The 22,798-nt window shown below is 49.0% G+C and overlaps 1 protein-coding gene across 2 annotated transcripts in view; it reads left to right on the forward strand.

Annotated features, from left to right (window-relative positions):
- The first annotated feature begins 1,589 nt into the window (after window positions 1-1,589).
- The window catches only part of RRM2 (ribonucleotide reductase regulatory subunit M2), a 44,321-nt gene continuing 23,112 nt past the window's right edge, over window positions 1,590-22,798 (forward strand). The window contains exons 1-10 of one of the 2 annotated variants that reach the window (XM_055400775.2): window positions 1,590-1,749; window positions 1,833-1,907; window positions 2,264-2,407; window positions 2,695-2,811; window positions 3,127-3,260; window positions 4,868-4,962; window positions 5,076-5,209; window positions 6,274-6,378; window positions 6,463-6,576; window positions 6,655-8,703. In XM_055400775.2, coding sequence (XP_055256750.1) covers window positions 1,651-1,749; window positions 1,833-1,907; window positions 2,264-2,407; window positions 2,695-2,811; window positions 3,127-3,260; window positions 4,868-4,962; window positions 5,076-5,209; window positions 6,274-6,378; window positions 6,463-6,576; window positions 6,655-6,807 — 1,170 coding nt within the window. In that variant the 5' untranslated portion in view covers window positions 1,590-1,650 and the 3' untranslated portion in view covers window positions 6,808-8,703. Of the gene's footprint in view, window positions 1,750-1,832; window positions 1,908-2,263; window positions 2,408-2,694; window positions 2,812-3,126; window positions 3,261-4,867; window positions 4,963-5,075; window positions 5,210-6,273; window positions 6,379-6,462; window positions 6,577-6,654; window positions 8,704-22,798 lie in introns of those variants that run through there. The other variant, XM_088841185.1, reaches the window with a different exon arrangement.

Genomic DNA, 22,798 nt, shown 5'->3' on the forward strand with positions numbered 1-22,798 from the left:
TGAGACCAAAGTTTTAGTTGTTGCTTTGTCTAAAAGATGTGATGGTCGCATCTAAGATTCTCAGGCTTAGAGAATACTTTAAACACAGTATACAGTACTCTAAGAAATAGACCTCTGTGGGGAGGGTATCTTCCCTACCCCCACCTCTTTAAAGTATTATATCTAGAAAAGATATAATTGTACAAAGTCCAAGCCTCACTCAGTGACAGCCCCGAGTGTGTGCGCTGTTAGAGCTTATCCTGGTTAATCATTTCTTTCCTGGATCCTAACACTTCTGTCTCATCAGTCATTTCAGGCGTTTTGCCACATGCAGGGCAAAAATCTATGGCAAATTTGAAAGGCCAAGTGTAAAGTAAAATTAAAACGTTACTAAGTTTATGTTTCCACCATCACCCCAATGGAGGTTTTCAACCTCCGCTTCAAACTCCTTGAGGCCCAATAAGCAGTAAATGGGCTTATTTGGGCTTCCCTGGTGGCTCAGATGTAAAACGTCTGCCTGCAGTGCGGGAGACCGGGGTTCGATCCCTGGGTTGGGGATATCTCCTGGAGAAGGAAATAGCAACCCACTCCAGTACTCTTGCCTGGAAAATCCCGTGGATGGAGAAGCCTGGTGGGCTACAGTCCATGGGGTCGCAAAGAGTCGGACACGACTGAGCGACTTCACTTTTCACTTTTAAAGCAGTAAATGAAGTCCTAGTTATTCAATCATTCTCTGAACTTTTTATCTGAATCTTCGCTCAGTTTGCAATTTTTAAAACGCTGTCGACGTTGAGGACGAGATTTCAGGGGGAAACTTCACCAAAGACTCTCTCTGTTATCAGCTTGTTTACAATGGACTTCGTATTGTTCATGAATTACCTCATTTAGTCTTCTCATTTTATTAGAAAGCCCACAGCTTAGATATGGCTGCAAGCTCATTTCACCAGCGAAGAGGACAACAGATGACGTGTCCAAGGTGCAACTGCACCCCGGGGACCCTGTAGTTTCACGGCCCTAACCGTTAGGCCGTCACCACCAGTCAGCCCCCACCTTTGCCGGACCTCAGGGACCTGGCGCCCCCACCCGGCGCCACACGTATCCAGATCGCCGCAGCCACATCTCCCTCGCAGCCAGGGCCGTTTTATGGACCTCCGTACCAAGCTCATCTGCAAAACCCATTTACGCGGGACCGAGAGCTGGGTTCCAGAGACGTCTTCAGAGAGGTGGGGCTCCGCGGGGGTGGGGAATTCGCTCCCGCTCGCGGGCCGGCGGGCTCCAATCGCGTTGCTTCATTCAATCCCAAACCGTCCCGGGGACGCACGAGAGCCCGCGCGCCCGTCAGGGCGCACAGAGCGCACAGAGCGCACAGGGGAGGCAGCCTTTGTCCGACGAGGCCCTCGGGGAGGCGGGCGACGGCGCCAGCGGCCCCCCAGAGCCCTGGGAGGGGCAGGCGCCGGGGGGTCCCGGGAGGGCAGGGACTAGAGGCCAGCCTGCTCTCCCGCGCTGCGCTTGAATCTGTGTGGGGTGGGCGGGGCCAGCCGGGATCCAGCCAATGGGGAAGTGGCCTCGCCCACTGGGCCGGCGCCCGGGGCTTTAAATATTCCCCCGCGGGGCCGTGCAGGGGCTCTCGGGACTCGCGCGCAACCCCGTTGCACTGATCTTGTTGCCACCATGCTCTCCGTCCGCGTCCCGCTCGCCACCATCGCTGACCCGCAGCAGCAGCCGCTCTCGCCCCTGAAGGGACTCAGCCTAGCGGACAAGGAGAACACTGTGAGCGCCCCGGGGGGCAAGGCGGCGGGTCCTGTGTGTGGGTGGGTGCGTGGGCTGGCCTCTGACCACGCGCCTCCTTGCAGCCCCCTTCCCTCAGCGGGACCCGCGTGCTGGCCAGCAAGACGGCGAGGAGGATCTTCCAGGAGCCCTCCGAGCCGGTGAGTAGGTGGGCTGCGGCGGGGGCGCCCGGCGAGGGGGCGCTACAGGCAAGGCAGTGCGGGCGGAGCCTGCTTGGCGCCAAAGCCTCATTGTCTGCTCTCAAACCCTACCCACCTCTCCCGGGCCCGCGCTGCTTTCCCGCCAAAGTCTGTTCCCTCCCCAACACCACTGCACATCTGGACATTTCCTATTTCTCTATACTCCTATAGAATCCAAGTATGACAACCGACTTACATTTAGCCCCATGAAATTTCTGATCATTGGAGGCATTCTGCTTGAAAAAAGAAAATGACAGTTTCATGGTTCGCCCTATACTTAACTTTTTTTTTTCCCCTTACTTTTTCTCTCCCAGCAGAACCCTAAGCTATCTGCCCCCAGTGTGGAGGACGAACCACTTCTGAGAGAAAATCCCCGCCGCTTTGTCATCTTTCCTATCGAATACCATGATATTTGGCAGATGTATAAGAAAGCTGAGGCTTCCTTTTGGACAGCTGAGGAGGTAATCAGATGCAGCAACTAGGAGACTTAAAAGACCCTTTGCCCATTGCCTCTCTAGAGGAAGACCCCAGCTGGGCCGGCTATATAACATGTTTGAAATATGCTTTGCTGTCCTCCCTGCTCCTCTTTGGAAAGGTTGTTCACTCAGGACGTGAGATGTTCAAATTGGCAGAATATGTGAGGGGTATATAAATCAGGTGGTGCTAGTAGACTTATTAAAGTTGAACAGTTAGGCATATGTGTGAGGGACCTGCCGGCATGAACTCTTTGTGAACTTCTGTATTTCAGGTGGACCTTTCCAAGGACATTCAGCACTGGGAAGCCCTGAAGCCTGAGGAGAGATATTTTATTTCCCATGTGCTGGCTTTCTTTGCAGCAAGTGATGGCATAGTAAATGAAAACTTGGTGAGTTCCCCCCGTCCCCACTCCAGAAAAAGTACCTTTATTCAAAATTTATGAGAGAACAACAATTCTAACAATTCTCTTTTTTGTCTTTTAAAATTTTGCACAGTGTGCGTGTGTGTATATAACCAAGATTTATATTTTATGGCATTTTCTCACATATATGTCTTGAGTGCGTCTTCCTTGCAATGAATGAAAATGAATTACTATGTCTAGCTTATAATGATACCAAAAAGGAAGTGTGAGGCAACCAGTGTTCATTGACTGAATTGCTGCTGGTAGATTTTCCTTAAACTGATCTTTGTGTTTTACCACTAGGTGGAGCGGTTTAGCCAAGAAGTTCAGATTACGGAAGCCCGTTGTTTCTATGGCTTCCAAATTGCCATGGAAAACATACATTCTGAAATGTATAGTCTCCTCATTGACACTTACATTAAAGATTCCAAAGAAAGGTGAGTATTTCGGTGGTGATATGCCAATATATTTAGGATTACTAGTTGTTACTTTTTGAAATCATATAGGGACAGAAAAATGACTCTAAAATAAGCAAGTCAAAGAAATTCCTAGCACCCAAGGTCATGTCTGTTCTTAAGAACAGGCCTAAATTCACTTTACTAGTCAATTGCTAAAAACAGTTATAAGGTTACTCCGTCTTTTTGGAGCTGGAAACATACTAATGAACATCCAATCTAATGCCTTCTGAAAAAACAAGAGGCTGTCTAATGAGCTGAAACTTAGGTTTGATAGTTTTCATGTCTGGCAAATCTGTCAACCTACAGTGTGAGGCTGGCGCAGGGTGGAGTGGATGGAGATGCAAAGTTGAAGATAAAACCGGCCTCTTAAGGGGCTTGCAACATAATATAGAAAATAAGACCTAGGAATATATAAGTGGAGGAATTGCATGGTAAGTAGCACAGAGGCAGCAGTGAACCATGAAATTAATTCAGGCACACAACAATTTGCCTGAAATGATAGTATATATTGGGGGATAACAGAGAAGAAATGTAAGTAGCTTAGGGCCTGTTTTACATTGTCAGGATTGACTGGAGAGGAGGGGAGCACTAGAAATAGGCGTTTGAGTAGTCTAGATACTTAGGTCAGCTTCTGACAAGAGCCTGTGTAGAACAGGAATGGTGAAGCTGAGGAGTAGCCTTTTGTAGATGATGTGGAAGGAAGTGAAGAGGGAAAATGAGTGGTGACTTGAAAGGCCAGCAGGATGGAGGAAACTCTGTGGGGGTGGGGGAAGGGTTGTAAAACGATTTGAACATGTTTGCAGATGGAAATGAAAAAAGAAAGTAAAGGTAGGGCATGATTGGAATAGATTACCAGAAGGGTGGGATCAGAAAGGCCTGATGGTTGAGCTTTGAAAGCTAGGAAGAGGCAAGACCCAGGCTGACGGAAAGAGAATAAAAGGAGCCCAAGGTCTGATGAAAACAAGCTCACTGGGACAGGCAGGGGAATCTGGACTCCCAAAGTAGGCACAGGGAGGAAGAGGATAATGAGGAAGACCTGGTGAGTGTAGGGCCAGTTGGCTTGCTTTTCTGACCTGGGATCAAGGATGTAGCAGAGTTATAAAGTGAAAGCAATGGCAGGTTGTTTATTGACTTCAATTATTTTATTATATATTTATGCCATTTGGGGCCCAAATAATTGGCACAGTGTTATTGTGTAGGGGGTTAGGGCATCAACTGAGGGAGACAATGGTCAGCATAGCTTAAGCAGTCCTAGCAGTTAAGCTTTTGCAGTTATTTGAATTTAAAGATAGGGCCTGTGGACCTTGTTATGACGTGAACTTGAAATAATGAAACCAATCAATACTCTTGATATAACAGACTGAGGTTGTGGGGCTCAGTATGAACTAATGAATACCTAAATTTTATTAACATAAACCAAATGGATTTTTGATATTTTTTCTAAAACACTAGAGGAAAAAGCAAGCTAGTAAAAAGAAAACATTTCAGTTTGAATCCCAAATTGGTCTTGGTCCCAATGCTCTTACCTAGAAGCTGATACTAGAAGTCTTTGCTAGAATGACTGATCATCTGTGTGTGCCTACCAGGGAATTTCTCTTCAACGCCATTGAGACGATGCCTTGTGTGAAGAAGAAGGCAGATTGGGCCTTGCGCTGGATTGGGGACAAAGAAGCTACATATGGTAAGGGACCTTGGCCCTACTTACCCCTGAGCTGCATTTTCTAAGTGATGTTACTGGTTTGTTCCTATGAACACAGGCAGATACTCACAGAAATATTTCGTTTTTAACTGTAGGAGAACGTGTGGTAGCCTTTGCTGCAGTGGAAGGCATCTTCTTTTCCGGTTCTTTTGCATCGATATTCTGGCTCAAGAAACGAGGACTAATGCCTGGCCTCACGTTTTCCAATGAGCTTATTAGCAGGGACGAGGTGGGTCTAATTCAGATAATAGGCTGACCTGTACCCCAAACACCTACAACCCCGTGTTCACTGAAGGGAACCCAAGATGTGAGATTGCCTTAAATGCACATTTAACTTGTGGATTCAACCATAGGCATCTTGGCAGAGAATGAAATAATTTGCTGAAATTATTTTACTCATATTCTCAGTATACATAGGTATTTCCCTATGTATGGAATTTTTTTTTAGGGGAAGTAATATTATTTCTACCTGGTCTTCTGTGTGATCCTTCTGTGCTTCAAAATTAGTTGGCAAACATCTCAGTGAATCCATTCTGGTCCAGTGTGTCTTTGAATGCACTTGGATTAAAATGCCAGAGGAAAGTAAAGGTGCCCAGATGTTCTATATAACTCCCATCAGCGTTGTCTGGGTGTGTGTGTTCTCAGTCATGTCTGACTCTGAGACCCTGTGGACCGTGTAGCCGGCCAGGCTTCTCTGTGAAATTTTGCAGGCAAGAGATACTAGAATGTTGCCATTCCCTTCTCCAGGGGATCTTCCTAACCCAAGGATCGAACCTGCATCTCCTGCATTGGCGGGCGATTTCTTTACCATTGAGTTACCAGGGAAACCACTCCCATCAACATTACTTGGGATTTAATGCACTAAGACTTGCAGTCTTGATTCACTTGAAATTGCATTACTATTACTAATTTCCCAGACATTAGGTTATCAATCTAAAAACTAACTAGCCTATTCAGAGCTTTGCCTTTCCTGCTGGAAGTAGTGGTGGTGAATGTTAAAGCTCAGGGCTGTAGGAAGGAAGAATGCTGAGAAAAAGTGCCTCCCACTCCTTGGCAACCACGGAGAAGTGAGGACCAGACCTGTCTCGCTGTCCTCTAGGGGCAGCACTGAGGGCCCAGCCTGGGGCCTGCCTAGGTGACAGCAGTTGAGTCATCTTCCCCTTGACATTTGAAATGCTTTAGTCTGACCACACAGGATGTCTAACAAGAATGCCAGCCTAACACAGTTTCCTCTTCCACGTTAATGATAGAAGTCTACTGCTCTGTTGGTGACCTTAAACCTTTTTCTTCTAGGGTTTGCACTGTGACTTTGCCTGCCTGATGTTCAAACACCTGTTGCACAAACCTTCGGAACAGAGAGTAAAAGAAATAATCGTCAATGCAGTTAGGATAGAACAGGTGGGTAACATGGGGAGGCCTTGTGCTTGCTAGAAGACCTCTTAATGCTTCCGTTTTATTGAGAAACTGTGCTCTGGCCCCTAGGAGTTCCTCACAGAGGCCCTGCCTGTGAAGCTCATTGGGATGAATTGCACTTTGATGAAGCAGTACATCGAGTTCGTGGCAGATAGACTTATGCTGGAGCTGGGCTTTAGCAAGGTAAAGTATTGTGGGTAGCCCTCTGGTTCTTTCTGAAACCGGTGTTCTGTGCTTATGTTTTGCTATGAACCTTTTCAGGTTTTCAGAGTAGAAAATCCATTTGACTTTATGGAAAATATTTCACTGGAGGGGAAGACTAACTTCTTTGAGAAGAGAGTAGGCGAGTATCAGAGGATGGGAGTGATGTCAAGTCCGACAGAGAATTCCTTTACCTTGGATGCCGACTTCTAAGTGACCTGAAGATGTGCTCTTACCTTGCTGATTTTTTTTTTTTCCTTCTCATCAAAAAAGAAAAAAATCAGCTTCTTGAACCATATCAACGAGCTACACCATGAATTGTCCATCATGTTCACTAATGGCATCTTTAGCACTGTGTAGCTACCTCAAAATCAATCCTGTTAATGGTAGTGGGGTCACCTAGATGGAAAGTAGTCAAAAGCTACTTGGGTTCTTGAAAGATCTTGTCCGTGTTTGGCTTTTGCAAGCAGGCTAGCTGAACAGGACTTACTTTGGGTCTTAAGAGCTGCTTTCTTGGCCTCCAAGTGTAGGGACTCCAGCGAGTTTGATCCGGAAAGATTAAAGAGTAACCGCCACAAGGCTATAGGAAGAACGTCAGACTCACTGCTTCTGAGCAGATTTTAAAGTTTACTTATGACTTGTATATAAAACTGGCACTTTACACACCAATAAACATGGTTTGAACTGTCAGGGTAAAGGCTTGATTTTACCTAAATTTGTTGGTTTCTGCACCAAATGCAAAGGTATTCTATTTACCAGTAGTGGGAGCCAATTCAAGACTTATGAGGCGACCAGAGTAGGTTAAGCCTATGTAAACTAAGCATGTTATTTTTCTTCTTTTCTTAAATGAATTGAATTGAAGCGCTTTTTGACTCAATCCTGTGCACGCCTAGGTATTAGTATCAGCCAGATGGTGCCCTCTAGAACACAAGTTGGTGTCTTGTTCTAGAGCCCAGGTTGAGTATCTAAGGATAAGAGATGAGAGATGTCTAGAAACTAAAGCTTAGATCCAGGCTCACTGTAGGTAACCTGGGTGTGCGGGAGGAGCTGTATCATTTAGTTTCTCAAATTGTGTGTTCCTCGACTTCAAGTTAGTATGAAAGATCCTTGAAGAGTCTTCTTAGCAGGGATCCAAGATATAATATTAACATTGTAAGTTGGTTTTGAAATCACCCTTGAACAAAAGGACCCACCTATATAAGATCTTTCTCCTATTAAGTGATAAAGGCAGGACTGAAATGTCCCCTCCTAAAAGTTTATTCTGTTTATTCTGATTTTGTGAAATTTGTAAGTAGGTACTGTTGGCTTAACCATTTATACTTTTAAGTTAGAAAAGTTTTCTACTATCTGTTTTTTTAATATTATATTTGTAGTTTATACTTTGAAATAATTACCCAGTATTATTTTCTAGTTCATAATTGAGTAGTTACCGTTCAGTGCAATGACTTCTAGGATTTGCCTAAACCTTAGCATCAACTGCTAGATTCTTAAACTGCAGTAGAAAACTAGTGTTTTGTGAATAATTAATACACGATCCACTCAAATATTCATTTCAGAAAAGAAAGTATAAACTTAATTGGTATATTTAATAGGGCTGGTTTGAATCAGTCTGCCTTTTTATTCCTTCCTCCCTCCAAAAAAGGCAAGATGTAACATGGAAGGAAATAAGTGACACCCATCAATCTTTTGGCTGTTTGTTAATACATTGTGTTATGTGTTGGCTGACCACTGGCCTGTCCTATTGTCAGTTTTCTTCATTGTATAAATGGTAAAATAGTTGATTTAAAATTTTCTGTAATATGGGATCCTTCTCTGTCTTTTAAATTATTGTTGTAAAGTTAATCCAGATTCTATGGTCCTTAAACTTAGGCAACACACAAAAAATAAACACTTTAGCTGGCGTGGTCAGGTACAGGTGGAAGTTGGAAGCAAATTTTAGGATTCTACCTCCCATTAGCTGTGTGATACAAGCATTAACTTCCACCAACTAAGATCCGGTTTCCTCATCTGTTTAAAGGGAAACAGATTTTGTCTAAAACGTCTCAAAATCGTAATATTGAGTACTGCACAAGTGTTCAGTGATTTCAATAAAACTGTTCTTGTGTTAGTTCATTGGTAACATTTGTGTTTCAATCCAGGAAGAAAAAACAAAAGTATTTCATAAATACTGCCTAGGGGTTCATTTGCTTTCTGCAGTTCTGGGGAGGGGGTTTTGTGTGGCTGTTCTAGCACAAGGTGTGAGAAACGGGTTCACTTGAAATGTGATGCCCCAAAGCATCTGCCAAAATGCACGTAGGTTTGTGAAACCAGGAGCAAGGGAGTTGAATGGCTCACAGCCTCAGGCAAGCCACCTCTCGGGGGCCTAGGTCTCCTGGACTAGGGTTTTGCTTTGCTGGCCCTCATCAGACTGTTCCTCTTGTCTGTAAATGCCCTTTCCTGGGACAATCCCACTTCCCTTCAGCTGTGCATCCTTAAACTAATGAATTACTCGTGTCCCCACTGGTGATGTACAGTCATTCATTGAGCAAATGGCAGGCTCCCCGCCGGGCACTGTTAGGGTGTCAGGTGGGGCAGAGGACAAAACCCTCCCTCAGGAGGAAGCTGGGTTCCTAAGTAAATCCCAGTTAGATGAGAATGCAGTTCTGGAGCCAAACCAGGGGAGACCGGCTGGGATGCTGGTTGAAGGGGGAGCATTTAGGAGTGTGGAGACTGCTTTCCCTGGTAAAGGCGGGGTTACAGATGAGTCTTCCCAACTGCTTTTTTTCTGCTTCATTGCACTGAGATTCCTTCCCTGTACTCCTATGAAAAATGTTCACTTAAAAGGCACAGATTTTAGCCACTTCCTGTCTTGGAGCTTGGGCTTCCCTTTGGTGGTAAAGAATCTGCCTGCCAACACAGAAGATGTAGGTTCAGTCCCTGGGTGGGGAATCCCATGGACAGAGGAGCCTGGTGAGCTATAGTCCGCAGAGTCACAAGAGACAACAACTATCTTATCACACAGCCTCCAAGGATTATGCCCTTGGAGTGGCTGGTGGATGCCATTGGATTTGTGCTGGCATTTGGAGTGTGTAGAAGTGTGTTCTATGTCCTGGAGCAGTCTCAGTGGGGAGCTTTGCCTTTTATCCCAAAAGCACCATCAGCTACTTCCAGGCAGCTGTGCTTTAAGGACCATCAACTATTAGCCTCCAAGCGGGCAGCCCAAGGTCATGTTTTCTTCCGGTCCATCTATGCTGGCTGCCCGAGCCCTCAGATATCCGCCCCGTACTTCACTTGGAGGACCTGAATCAGTGGTCAGACCACTGGGCCTGAACTGCCTTTGCTGCATTGATCTTGGGGGTGAAACTAGGGAGCCCACAGTTTTAATGAATTTACCTTGGGAGATTCTGAAACATTTGACATAGAGATGGACTTTATATGGTTCAAACCAGTGGTTTTCAATGCTGGTGGGCATTATAATCACCCATGGGCTTTAAAAAACCTGGTAACCTGGATCCCACTTCGGTTTCACTGGATGTGCTTTGATTGGGCTCCAGATGTACTGAGCCCCAGCACTTAAGTAGGAGGCGCATTTAATCACTCCTGATCCCTGGGATTCTGCTACCTTGGTGTGGCCCAGCCCGGCTACCATAACAGCGGTGGGAGCCTCCCCTTGCCTGCCAGGCATTGCCTGGCCTGTGATCCAGCCTGAGGACTGGCTTCTTGCAGAGCTAGATGGTATTTATAAGTGCCCTCTGGCCAGGGAGGGGCTTCCCTGATAGCTCAGTTGTAAAGAATTTGCCTGTAATGTGGGAGACCTGGGTTTGATTCCTGGGTTGGGAAGATATGCTGGAGAAGGGGTAGGATACCCACTCCAGTATTCTTGGGCTTCCCTGGTGGTTCAGCTGGTAAAGAATCCACCTGCAATGTGGGAGACCTGGGTTCTATCCCTGGGTCAGGAAGATCCCCTGGAGAAGGGAAAGGCTACCCACTCCAGTATTCTGGCCTGGAGAATTCCATGGATTGTACAGTCAGACATGACAGCGACTTTCACTTTCCCCTTCTGGCCAGGGAGCTGTTCAGTATGATTAAGATCCTGATAATGTCTTAACTGCAGAGCAAGACAATCCCAGCCCCTCAGTGAGTGATCGCAGCTTTGAGGTCACACAATTGCATGGCTTGGCCCATTCAGACCAGCAAAGACTTTGCTTGGATCCTATTCACCCCATCCCCTTCTGTAGAGGGGACTCCCCATCCTGGTGTACTCTCTGGGCACAGTCATTCCCTGGAGTGTCTTCAGTAACTACAACCACCTTGTTCAGTTGTGTCCGATCCCATGGACTGCAGCACACTGGGCCTCCCTGGCCTTCACTAGCCCTCGGAGTTTGCTCAAAATTCATGTCTGTGAGTTTTGAGTTGATGATGCCTTCCAACCATCATCCTTTGTCACCCTCTTCTGCCTTCAATCTTTCCCAGCATCAGTGTCTTTTCCAATGAGTTGGCTCTTCGCATCAGGTGGCCATAGTATTGGAACTTCAGCTTCAGCGTCAGACTTTCCAATCAATATTCAAGGTTGATTTCCTTTAGGATTGACTGGTTTGATCTTGCTGCCCAAGGGACTCTCAAGAGTTTTCTCCAACACTGTAGTTCGAAAGCAACAATTCTTTGGTGTACAGCCTTTATGGTCCAACGCTCACATCTGTACATAACTACTGGACAAACAGTGAAGGTGAAGTCGCTCAGTCGTGTCCGACTCTTTGCGACCCCGTGGACTGTAGCCTCACAGGCTCCTCCATCCATGGGATTCTCCAGGCAAGAATACTGGAGTGGGTTACCATTTCCTTCTCCAGGGGATCTTCCCGACCCAGGGATTAAACCCGGGTCTCCCGCATTGGAGGCAGACGCTTTAGCCTCTGAGCCACCAGGGAAGCCATAGTTTGGCTCTAAAGATTAAAGTGTTGCTCCAGCAAGATGGCGCCTGAAAACCCTCCTGCTTCAGACACCTCCCAGTGATAAAAGTTAAATGGCTGCTGACTTCCTAAGAAAGGGAGATTCTCAGATGCTGGGAACAAAGACAGTGACCCTGGGAAACTGCTTGGAAAAGCCCCGTTGGGCAATTTCTCTTGTTGGTTCCTTAGAGAAATCAGGGTAAAGGGCCAAACACCCTTGGGTTAGCTGGGAGGGGTTGATTGTCACTAGGGGAGGAGTTAGCACCAAAACATCTGCACAAAGCAGGATGTTGAAATAGAAATAGAGTCTAATAATCCCACTAGCCCTGGGGAGAGGATGAGGGTGTTGATCTTTCTGGACTTTGAAAAAGGCAAAACCCTAGGTAGGCCTGCACCTCTTAGATTTGTGGTCTATAAACTTGTGGGAGATGCATACCCCCAACCCAGCTGTGCGTGGTTCCCACATAAAAGAACATACAAGGAAGGGCTTCCCTGGAGGTCCAGTGGTTAAGAATCCGCCTTCCAATACAGGGGAGGTGAGTTCGATCCCTGGTCTGGGGAGCTAAGATCCCATATGTGTCAGGGCACTAAGCCTGTGTGCCACAGCTAGAGAGAAACTGGGGTACTGCAATTAAGACCCGATGGAGTCAAATAAAGTTAAATAAAATACTATTTTTAAAAAAACATTCAAAGCAACAAGCCACATGACTAGGAACAATGGGTATAAAAATCTCAAGAATGTGGATTAATAAGATAATAAGTACTCTTGCCTGGAGAATCCCTTGTACAGTGGAGCCCATGTACAGCTACAGTCCATGGGGTTGCAGAGTTGGACACGACCGAGCAACTGACACACACACGTGATCAAAGGAAAAAGTGAATCAAACCACAAAGAACAGAACTATAAAGAAATAACAGGTTTTTAAAGAACCAGCTGGAATTTCTAAGAATACAGCGCTGCTGGGATTCAAACTCTTAGGGCTTTAGAAAATAGCCACATGGCTGGTGAATTAGTGACCCTCAGGGATGTAGCTGTAAGGAATTACCCGAAAGTAGGTGGGAAGTTGGGAGGGACAGGAGACATGGAGGGCAGGATGGGAGGACACCTTATTTCTAAAGGGAGTTCATAGAGTGGGTAATGTTGAGGTAGTCATGTAACTTCCCGGAATTGACTTGTCCTCATAGTCAGAGTCCAAGGATGCCCGTCCTCCCACATCCAGACGGTACCAGAGCAGGGTTCTGGGGCCAGGGTAGGCTCGCCAGGTGTGACCCATCACTGCTCGTGATATGAGCAGGGCAAGTTTTGCAATTTGGCCAGACTCACCTGGGGACAAGCCAGGTGAGGGGTTGAGGCCAGGCTGGTAGCAGGGGAAGAGACACAGGGGACTGCTCCTGCATACAGGCTGGTGTGCAGACAGCAGGGCCCTGCAAGTCTGGGGGTTGGGGACGAGTCTTCCTGGGTGTGGCCCTTGACCTGAGAATTCACACTCTGCCTGAGACTTCCTGTGACCCATAGGAGGCCTCTAACTCTGCACCCTCTGAATCGGGTTGTGACGTGGCGGGCAGTGCTGCTGTCCCTCCTGGCTCTGCAAGATGGAATCTGCTTTAGGAGTGGGTAGAGCCTTGGAAATCACTGCAGATGCTGATTGCAGCCATGAAATTAAAAGACGCTTACTCCTTGGAAGGAAAGTTATGACCAACCTAGATAGCATATTAAAAAGCAGAGACATTACTTTGCCAACCAAGGTCTGTCTAGTCAAGGCTATGGTTTTTCCCATGGTCATGTATGGATGTGAGAGTTGGACTGTGAAGAAAGCTGATCGCCGAAGAATTGATGCTTTTGAACTGTGGTGCTGGAGAAGACTCTTGAGAGTCCCTTGTACTGCAAGGAGATCCAACCAGTCCATTCTAAAGGAGATCAATCCTGGGTGTTCATTGGAAGGACTGATGCTAAAGCTGAGACTCCAATACTTTGGCCACCTCATGCGACGAGTTGACTCACTGGAAAAGACTCTGATGCTGGGAGGGATTGGGGGCAGGAGGAGACGGGGATGACAGAGAATGAGATGGCTGGATGGCATCACTGACTCAATGGACATGACTTTGAGTGAACTCCGGGAGTTGGTGATGGACAGGGAGGCCTGGTGTGCTGTGATTCATGGGGTCGCAAAGAGTCGGACACGACTGAGCAACTGAACTGAACTAACTGAACTGAACTGAGAGACTTGGAAGGCTGGTTACCCCCTCCTCCCACCGGAGGCCACTGACCACCCTTGTTGCTCACAGTCAAAGTCCCGTGACCACAGTCACCGTGGTCAGATGGCTTGAAAGGAGGATCTGGTACTGCCAGCCAGAGCCAGGCTTAGGGATTGCATTTGGTTTGGGCTAGCAGAGGCCCTGTTTTTCCCCCAGGCCTTGGGGTTTAGGGTACAGAGGGTTTGGGGCTGCTGCAGCCACCTTTCAACCATGAAGCAGGGCTGTATTGACAGTGCATCCCACACATGGGAAAAGAGAGCTGATTTTCAGAGAAACAGTGTTCGTGACTTCATTTTCTGGATCCAGCCATGCCTGAAGTCCACACCCAAACTATTCCCTTAAGTAAGCCAATGAGTTCACAACAGCCCTGGGTTCCTGTCATCCACAATCACCCTGGGGCAGGGAGAATTAGACCCATTTTACAGATACAGCCTTGAGGCACAGGGAGGTCACCTGCCTTGCTGGGAACCGGAAGTAGATAAACACTGGCCGACCAGGACTGGAACTCGTGTCCTGGCCCCGTGGCCATACTCTGTTCCTTTACCCCTTGGGGGTGATTGTTCTCCTTTATGTGAGGACAGGCACCCAGGCCGCCACGCTGGTCCCAAGAAGCATTTCTGGAGCTGCTCCTGCTGCTCAGGGACCTTGTCCAGGGGCCTTTGTACTTGTCCTGCCTTCTCTGTGTACCTGGTGCGGTGGGCAGGCTGCACTCTGCCACTGTGGGCCTGTGGCCCACCTCCCTGTTGTAAATCAGAGAAAGTCATCACCAGCCCAGGCTTTGGAGCCACTCTTGGCTGCCTTCTGCCTGAGTCCCGCAAATAAGCTCGCAGCGAAGCACCAGGAAGGTTGAATCCCAGGTTTAGTAATGGGAGCAGTGACCACCCTCGGGGGGTGGAAAATGGGAAGTTTTCAGTTGCTTCCAGAAGGTACCTAGAAGCCTGGCTGCCTGTGTGGGGTCTCGCTGTGCCTCCCCTTGGGGTGGAGAACCTCTCCTGTGGGACCCCAGGGACCCACCCCCCCAACATTGCACTCCTGCTTGGGAAGGCCTGCAGTTGGGCGCGGGGGGGCCTCCCTCCTGCCAAGCCCGCTTCTGTCACTGCAGGGACAGCAGCAGCAAAGACTGGGGTCAGAAACTCACTGTGAGAATTAGGCAGCTCTAGTCCTGGTGTGTTTTTCAAGCAGCTCTACGGAGATACAATTTCAGTGGTTTTTAGAATAGTCACAGAGTTGGTTATACAACCCACTTTAGAAAGAGACCTTGTACCCCATCAGCAGCCCCTCCCCACTTCCCCTCCGCCCCAGCCCCCCGGGAACCAGTGATCAGCAGTTCTGTCTCCTTAGGTTTGATGTGACATAGTTTTGAGATGCTCAGTAAACAGAAGTTATTAATGGAAGAGTTACTGGATTTTATTTCTAAGACACATCACTTAGAATGTTAGAGACAGCAAGGAGGGGATGGGTCTGCCTTGCAGAGAGATTTGATTTATATTTCAGAAAGCTCTTTTTCCCTTGGCACATTAGAAAAACATTTTGCATTAAAAAAAGATTCCTGACATTGCCCGGAAGGGGCCTTGGCTGACTGAAATGCTGGGCAGGCTGGCGGACCTTCATTCCATCCCTCCCTGGTTCATCAAACATTAACCGAGTCCTCCTCCCTCTGCTGGGGGAGGGACGTACTGAAGGTCAGGGGTCAGAACACCAGGCCCTGGGGCCAAATCTGGTCCGATGCCTAATTTTTACAGACTCTGAGCTAAAAATGTTTAAAAATATATCAAAAGAATAAAATTTCATGATAGATGGAGATGATGAAGCACCCACTGGATGCTTCCTCCGGCACATGGCCACATAGCTTGTTTATGTATTGCGACAGAGGTTGTGCTGTGTGTGGAGCTGAGATGTTTTCTCTCTGGCCCTTTCTAAAAAGTGTTTGACGACCTCTGAGTGAGGCAGGATCTTGCTCTTGAGGGATCCACGATCAAGTCAGGAAATGGGCAAGTGGTAGATGGCCAGTAAGGGTCAGCTGGAGCCAGCAAGTGCCCACTCGGGAGTTGGTTAGCACATTTTCAGGAATTTTTTGAGTGTATTCACTTGCTAGGGCCACCACAACAAAGACCCCAGACTGGATGGCTTGCACACAGACGTTTGCTTTCTCACAGTTTTGGAGGCTAGAAGTCCAAGATCAGGTTCTTGGCAGGTTTGGTTTCTCCTGAGATCTCTCTCCTTAGCTGGCAAATTACTCCCTTCTCACCGTGGTTGTCTCTTGATCTATGTGTGTGTTATTCTCTTCTTAAAAGGACACCAGTCAGATTGGATCAGGGTCCACCCTTATGATCTCATGTAGCCTTCATTACTTCTGAGGTAATGGGGATTGGGACTTCAGCATATGAATTTTGGCCGAGGGGGCTCAATTCAGCCCATAGCACCAAGTGTTGTTAATTACAGCCATTATTAAAAATTATTGTTTTTGTTGTTCAGTTGCTAAGTCATGGCCAACTCTGCGACCCCATGGACTGCAGCATGCCAGGATTCCCTGTCCTCCACGATCTCCTGGAGTTTGCTCAAACTCATGTCCATTGAGTTGGTGATGCCATCCAACCATCTCATCCTCTGTCACCTGCTTCTTCTGCCTTCAGTCTTTCCCAGCATCAGGGTCTTTTCCAATGAGTCAGCTCTTCACATCAGGTGGCCAAAGTATTAGAGCTTCAGCATCAGTCTATCCAATGAATATTCAAGGTTGATTTCCTTTAGGATTTACTGGTTTGATCTCCTTGCTGTCCAAGGGATTCTCAAGAGTCTTCTCAGCATCACAGTTCAACCTTTGTTGGCAAAGTAACGTTTCTACTTTTTAACGCACTGTCTAGGTCTGTCATAGCTTTTCTTCCAAGGAGAAAGCATCTTTTAATTTCATGGCTGCAGTCACCATCTGCAGTGATTTTAGAGCCCAAGAAAATAAAATCTGCCACTGTTTCCACTTTTTCTCCATTTATTTGCCATGAAGGGATGGGACCAGATGATATGATCTTAGTTTTTTTAATGTTGAGTTTTCAGCCAGCTTTGTCACCCTTCTCTTTCACCTTCATCAAGAGGCTCTTTAGTTCCTCTTTGCTTTCTGCCATTAGAGTGGTATCATCTGCATATCTGAGGTTGTTGATATTTCTCCCAGCAATCTTGATTCCATTGTGATTCATCCAGCCCAGCATTTCGAATGATATACTCTGCATATGGGGGCTCCCAGGAGGTGCTAGTGATAAAGATCCCACCTGCCAGTGCAGGAGGCATAAGAGACTCAGGTTTAATCCCAGGGTCAGGAAGATCCCCTGGAGGAGGTCACGGCAACCACTCCAGTATTCTGGCCTGGAGCATCCTATGGACAGAGGAGCCTGGAGGGCTACAGTCCATAGGGTCGTAGAGTTGGTACAATTGAAGTGACTTAGCATGCACTCATGCATTCTGCATATAAGTTAAGTAAGCAGGGTGACAATATACAGCCTTGACATAGTTTTTTCTCAATTTTGAACTAGTCCGTTGTTCGATGTTTGGTTCTAATTGTTGCTTCTTAATCTGCATACAGGTTCCTCAGGAGGCAGGTAAGGTGGTCTGGTATTCCCATCTCATCAGTGAAGCAGAAGTATGTGTTTTTCTGGAATTTCCTTGTCTTTTCTATGATCCAGTGGATGATTACAATTTGGTTTCTGGTTCCTCTGCCCTTTCTAAATCCAGCTTGCACATCTGGAATTTCACGGTTCACGTACTATTGAAGCCTAGTGAAGGATTTTGAGCATTACCTTGCTAGTTTGTGAAATGAGCACAGATTGGAATGAAAACTGACCTTTTCCAGTCCTGTGGCCACTGATGAGTTTCCCCAGTTTGCTGGCATATTGAGTACAGCGCTTTAACAGCATCATCTTTTAGGATTTGAAATAGCTCAGCTGGAATTCCATCACCTCCTCTAGCTTTGCTCGTAGCGATGATGACTAAGTCCCACTTGACTTCACACTCCAGGATGTCTGACTCTAGATGAGCGACCACACCATTGTGATTATCTGGGTCATTAAGACCTTTTTTGTACAGTTCTTCTGTGTATTCTTGCCACCTTTTCTTAATCTCTTCTGCTTCTGTTAGGTCCTTGCCATTTCTGTCCTTTATTGTGCCTATCTTTACAAAAAAGTTTCCCTTAGTATCTTCAATTTTCTTGAAGGGATCTCTCGTCTTTCCCATCCTATTGTTTTCTCTATTTCTTTGCATTGATCACTGAGGAAGGCTTTCTTATCTCTCCTTGCTATTCTTTGAAACTCTGCGTTCAGATGGGTATATCTTTCCCTTTCTCCTTTGCCTTTTGCTTCTCTTCTTTTCTCAGCTATTTGTAAGGCCTCCTCAGACAACCACTTTGCCCCTTGCCTTTCTACTAAAAATTAAATTAAATAAACTTGCAATTAAATAAATTATATTAAAGAGAAGCATGGTCAATAGTCAAAAGTCTGTCTTACTACGTGTCACTATCACTCTCCGTGCGTCTCGGGCTCTCTCCATTTGTTGCATGTTACTGGGCATCTCTTTCCAGTTCCATGACCAGTGACATCACTTTGGTAGCTCAGAATCAGCTTTTGGTATTTACACCATGGAAATGGATACATGCTGCAATTCAGGGTCCCCTCCCAGAGAGTCAGTTGTGACCTCTGCCAGCACAGCAATGACAAAGGACACTAAGTGCCAAGGCAGAGGTCACCCCAGGCCTTGTGTGGGTCTGGGGGTGAGGGGTGGTGGCAGAGGTGGTGCGTGAAGCACCTGGTGGGAGAGAAGAGAGGAGTCTGAAGCGGTGGGGCAGGCCCTGGAGCGCCAGACTAAGGGGGGGTCTACTTGCCCCAGCAGTCCGGTCACGGGGAGCCATGGAAAGATATGGAGCCAGCCGGAGGGGGACGGACCAGGGTGGCAAGGGGGTTGCTGTCTGTCGGTGGGTTTGTGGTTGTGCCTGTGAGTGAAGTGTGGACGCAGGGCTCCATGACTTGCTTCCTCTGCATCCTCTGCAGGTGGAAGGCCTCCATGGATGCCAGCTGGCAGGCTGCATCCTCCCATTCTTTCCAAAATCTCTTAACAGGGGACTCAGCCTTCCATCTCCAAGTTGAGCTGGAGCTGGAAATTGCCTAAATGTCAAACAGAAGGGGAATGGTTAAAATAAATCACGGGGTATGGACCCAGTGGAGTACTAACTAGTCATTACACATGGTAAATATGAAGCCTTTGTTGCAATGTGGGAAGCTGGTTCCAGAGTAATGGGAGATGGAAGAGCCGAACAGAAAATTATATGTGGCTGGTGGTAACAGTGACATAAGTGATCTAGAAATATGGGTCCATCTGGATAAAGACAGGGTATCACAAATACAGAAGTGAAATTGGAGTGGTGGGAGGGAGAGCCGTTTGGCTTTCTATTCTGCGTTTCTGTTTTAATTTTTGATGAAGAGCAGTTGCAGCAAGGAAGGGCCACATCTACCAGGCGGATGGCGGTTCTGGCCCCCGAGGAGCTCAGGGCAGAGGGCCCAGTCCTGGAGCTGCGGCGGGAAGTGCCGGCTACATGGAGACTGAGGACCCCAGGCTGCCGCTTGCTAGGCCACGTTGGTGACTGCTATGTGCACCTTCTCCTCTGCTGTGGCCTCTCGATGCTGCTCAGAAGGTTCTGGATCTGGCTTGGACCCGGGAGCCCGCTGCGTTTGTCACAAGGGCTGGCTGGGGGAGGACTGGGGATGCTCTGAAGCCTCTTTCAGTTGAGAGAACTGAGCCCGGCTAAGTCCCGCGCTACTGTGTGCAACCCAAGCTCACAGGAGTTCAGTCTGCAGATGGCAGAGCCTGACTTCAGGTGGCACCCTCTGTCCCCACCACCCCCATTGGGTCCCCCTCAGGGCTTCAGACAGCTGGCGCTAGCCAGCCATGCTCTGTGATGTCCTTTGTGGGCTGTGCTAGGATGGCGTCCCTTTGCTCGTAGGGCCTCTCCGGGGACACTGCCAGCCCCTTCTGGGCAGGACGCGTCTTCTTCTCATCCCTGGTTGCTGCCAGCAGAGGCAGCGAGAAGATAGATCGTGACATGACTGAATGGGGGGAGTCCGGGAGCACGGAGTTAGTGTCCTGTGTTCCAAGGTCACAGAGAGGGAGTGTGATCATCTCTGGAGAGGGGGGAGTAGGGGGCTGGGGAAAAGCCCCCTCCATACACCTGGGATGGATAGAGCAGGAGGGAGTCGGGGTCAGAAACAGTCCAGGGTCAGGAACACTGAGCCCAGGCGAGGCAGACCTAGCTGTCCAGAGGAGGGGTGAGTCCTGGGGCCGGGAGGCCATTAATCCAAGCACTACTGTGTATCCTTGCTGGTCCAGGCACCGGGGAGACTAGGAAGCCAAAGCAGATGAAGCCCGGGCCCGAGTGCAGAGCATGTGCTGGTGGGGAGACAGAAAACCCGCTGACCCGGACTCACCGCTCTGCCGTACACTGGGCAGTGGCCGCGCTCTGGACAAGACCAGGGCAGGAGGGGGGCGCCAGGAAGGCCACGTGCTCTTTGCGGTGTGTGGTCAGCGAAGGGCTCTCTCCCAGGAATGGGAGGAGGAGTAGAGGGACACAGCACGCAGTTAAAGGAAGGAAGCACATTTCCAGCGGCTGCCAGACAAGTGCCAAGGCCCTGCGGCAGGAACCTCCGTTGTCTTTGAGCGGTCAGAGCAGAACGAGAGGTGGGACACAGGGTCAGGTCAGTGGGTGGTGGGCCAGGGGTGGGGGTTGTCTGTGCGTGGAGGGTTGCGTGGGGCCTTGCAACCCCGGGGAAAGAGTTTGGCTTTTGTTCTCTGTTATAGGATGAGGAGCGTGGGGAGTTTGGGATCAGTCTTCCAATGTCAAAGGAGCACTCTTGTTTCTCTGTGTGTCAGTCATCAGCTGGGATCTCCTGGTGGAGGCCAGAGACCCGTTCAGAGGCAGTTGCAGGTGCCCAGGTGACGCAATGTGACCTGCTTGGGTGGGGAGGGCAGTGGAGGGGCGGAGGGCGCAGCCATGTCCTGTCTGGATTTTGAAGACAAAGCATATGGGATTAGCTTCAGGGCCACCTGTGGTGTGAGCCAGGAATCAGAGGAAGTAGCCAGAGCAGGGTGCTCGGAGGGAGGCCTATCCTGGGCAGGTTACCTTTGAGGTGCCTACTGGGTACACAAGCAGGAGGCCTTCCCCGGTGGCTTAGTGGTAGAAAGTCTGCCTGCAATGCAGGAGAGACAGGTTCGATCCCTGGGTCAGGAAGATCCCCTGGAGGAGGAAATGGCAACCCACTCCAGTATTCTTGCCTGGAGAATCCCCATGGACAGAGGAGCCTGGTGGGCTAGAGTCCATGGGGTTGCAAGCGACTTTGCACGCGCACAGCAGGAGCTGGACAGGCAGGTGAGAAGGTTGGACTGGAGTTCAGAGAGAAGACCTGACTAAGCTGGAGACAGCCCTTTGGGGGGCTTTGACGGGTGGGTGGGATCTAAAGTCAGGAAGCAGGTGTAGGCGAGGGGAGAGGAGGTTGAGGGCTTCCCCATGAGGCTGGAAAAGGTGGCGAAGGAGAAGGGCAGCCGGAGCGGCTGGGGAGGCCGGGGGACGAGGGACACAGCAGGTTGCAGGAGGAGGGGTGTGGCTGGCGGAGGGCGAGCAGGACACGCCAGGTCCCCAGGGCAGAGGGGCGGGCGACTGCAGGCACTAAAGGCCTGCACCTGCTCCCTGGGGTGCTTTCCTGCTTCCCCTCTCTGTGGGCGCCCCTGACTATTGCTGGGGGGCAGCAGCGAGTCTGTCCCCCAGCACAGGGCACCTCTGCCCCGACCTGGCCCAGGCCCAGCCCTCCGGGTCCCACCAGCCTCTGCTATTCGATGTGTGGTCAGCAGGGCCGCATGGCTTGTGGACACCGTGGGTCTCCATGCATTTCCCCCGCTGCCCCATGGGCCCCTGCTTGTCTGGGGACTCAAGAATCTGCGTTCCTAGGAAGCGAGCGGTTTGGGCCCCAGTGGTCTCACCTGGGGTGGGAGGGCTGCGAGGAGGACAGAGGGAGGGTGAGCAGGGTTGGCCTTTGTGACCTGTCAGCCAGCACTGCCAGGGCACCAGACAGGGGTTGGGTCAGGGCTTGGGCCCCCGGGATGTTTCCCAGGCCCTGGGCTGGGTTTCTTTGTCCTTCCTGGATCTTGTCCTTGGAGGGGCGACATCCCTTCCTGTCCGATGGTTCACCTCTCCCTGCTCCGCCCATCCAGCCCTCTGCAGTTTCCACTACCTTCCCCGCCCCTCCCCATCCCTGCCTCAGTTTCCCCCGCAGTCTGGCTTCTTCCCCACCTCACCCCTGACACTATGTGCCCGAGACACTGGGCCTTTGCTTTCTTTTCCCTAACGTTGATACATCGCGTCGCTCAGCTGGTGAAGAATCTGCCCACAATGCAGGAGACCTGGGTTCAATTCCTGGGTTGGCAAGATCTACTGGAGAAAGGATAGGCAACCCACTCCGGTATTCTTGGGCTTCCCTTGTGGCTCAGCTGGTAAAGAATCCGCCTGCAATGCGGAGGACCTGGGTTGGATCCCTCGGTTGGGAAGATCCCCTGGAGAAGGGAACAGCTACCCACTCCAGTATTCTGGCCTGGAGAATTTCGTGGTCTGTATAGTCCATGGGGTCTCAAAGAGTCGGACACGACCGAGCGACTTTCACGCACCATTCAAAGCACTTTTCATATACTGACTCACTCGCTCCTCACAACATCCCTTTACAACAAGCGAGGGAATGGAGGCCCAGAAAGGTTAAGTCACTTCCTGAAGGTCAGTTCAGTTGATCATAACTTTCCTTCCAAGGAGTAAGCGTCTTTTAATTTCATGGCTGCAGTCACCACCTGCAGTGATTTTGGAACTCCCAGAAATAAAGTCTGCCACTGCTTCCACTGTTTCCCCATCTATTTGCCATGAAGTGATGGGACCGGATGCCAAGATCCTAGTTTTCTGAATGTTGAGCTTTAAGCCAGCTTTTTCCGGAAGGTCACACAGCCAGTAAGGGGAG

This window comes from Moschus berezovskii, chromosome 11 (genome assembly GCF_049115385.1).
Source record: "Moschus berezovskii isolate FMDL1 chromosome 11, NW_MosBer_1.0, whole genome shotgun sequence".
Taxonomy (NCBI): domain Eukaryota; kingdom Metazoa; phylum Chordata; class Mammalia; order Artiodactyla; family Moschidae; genus Moschus; species Moschus berezovskii.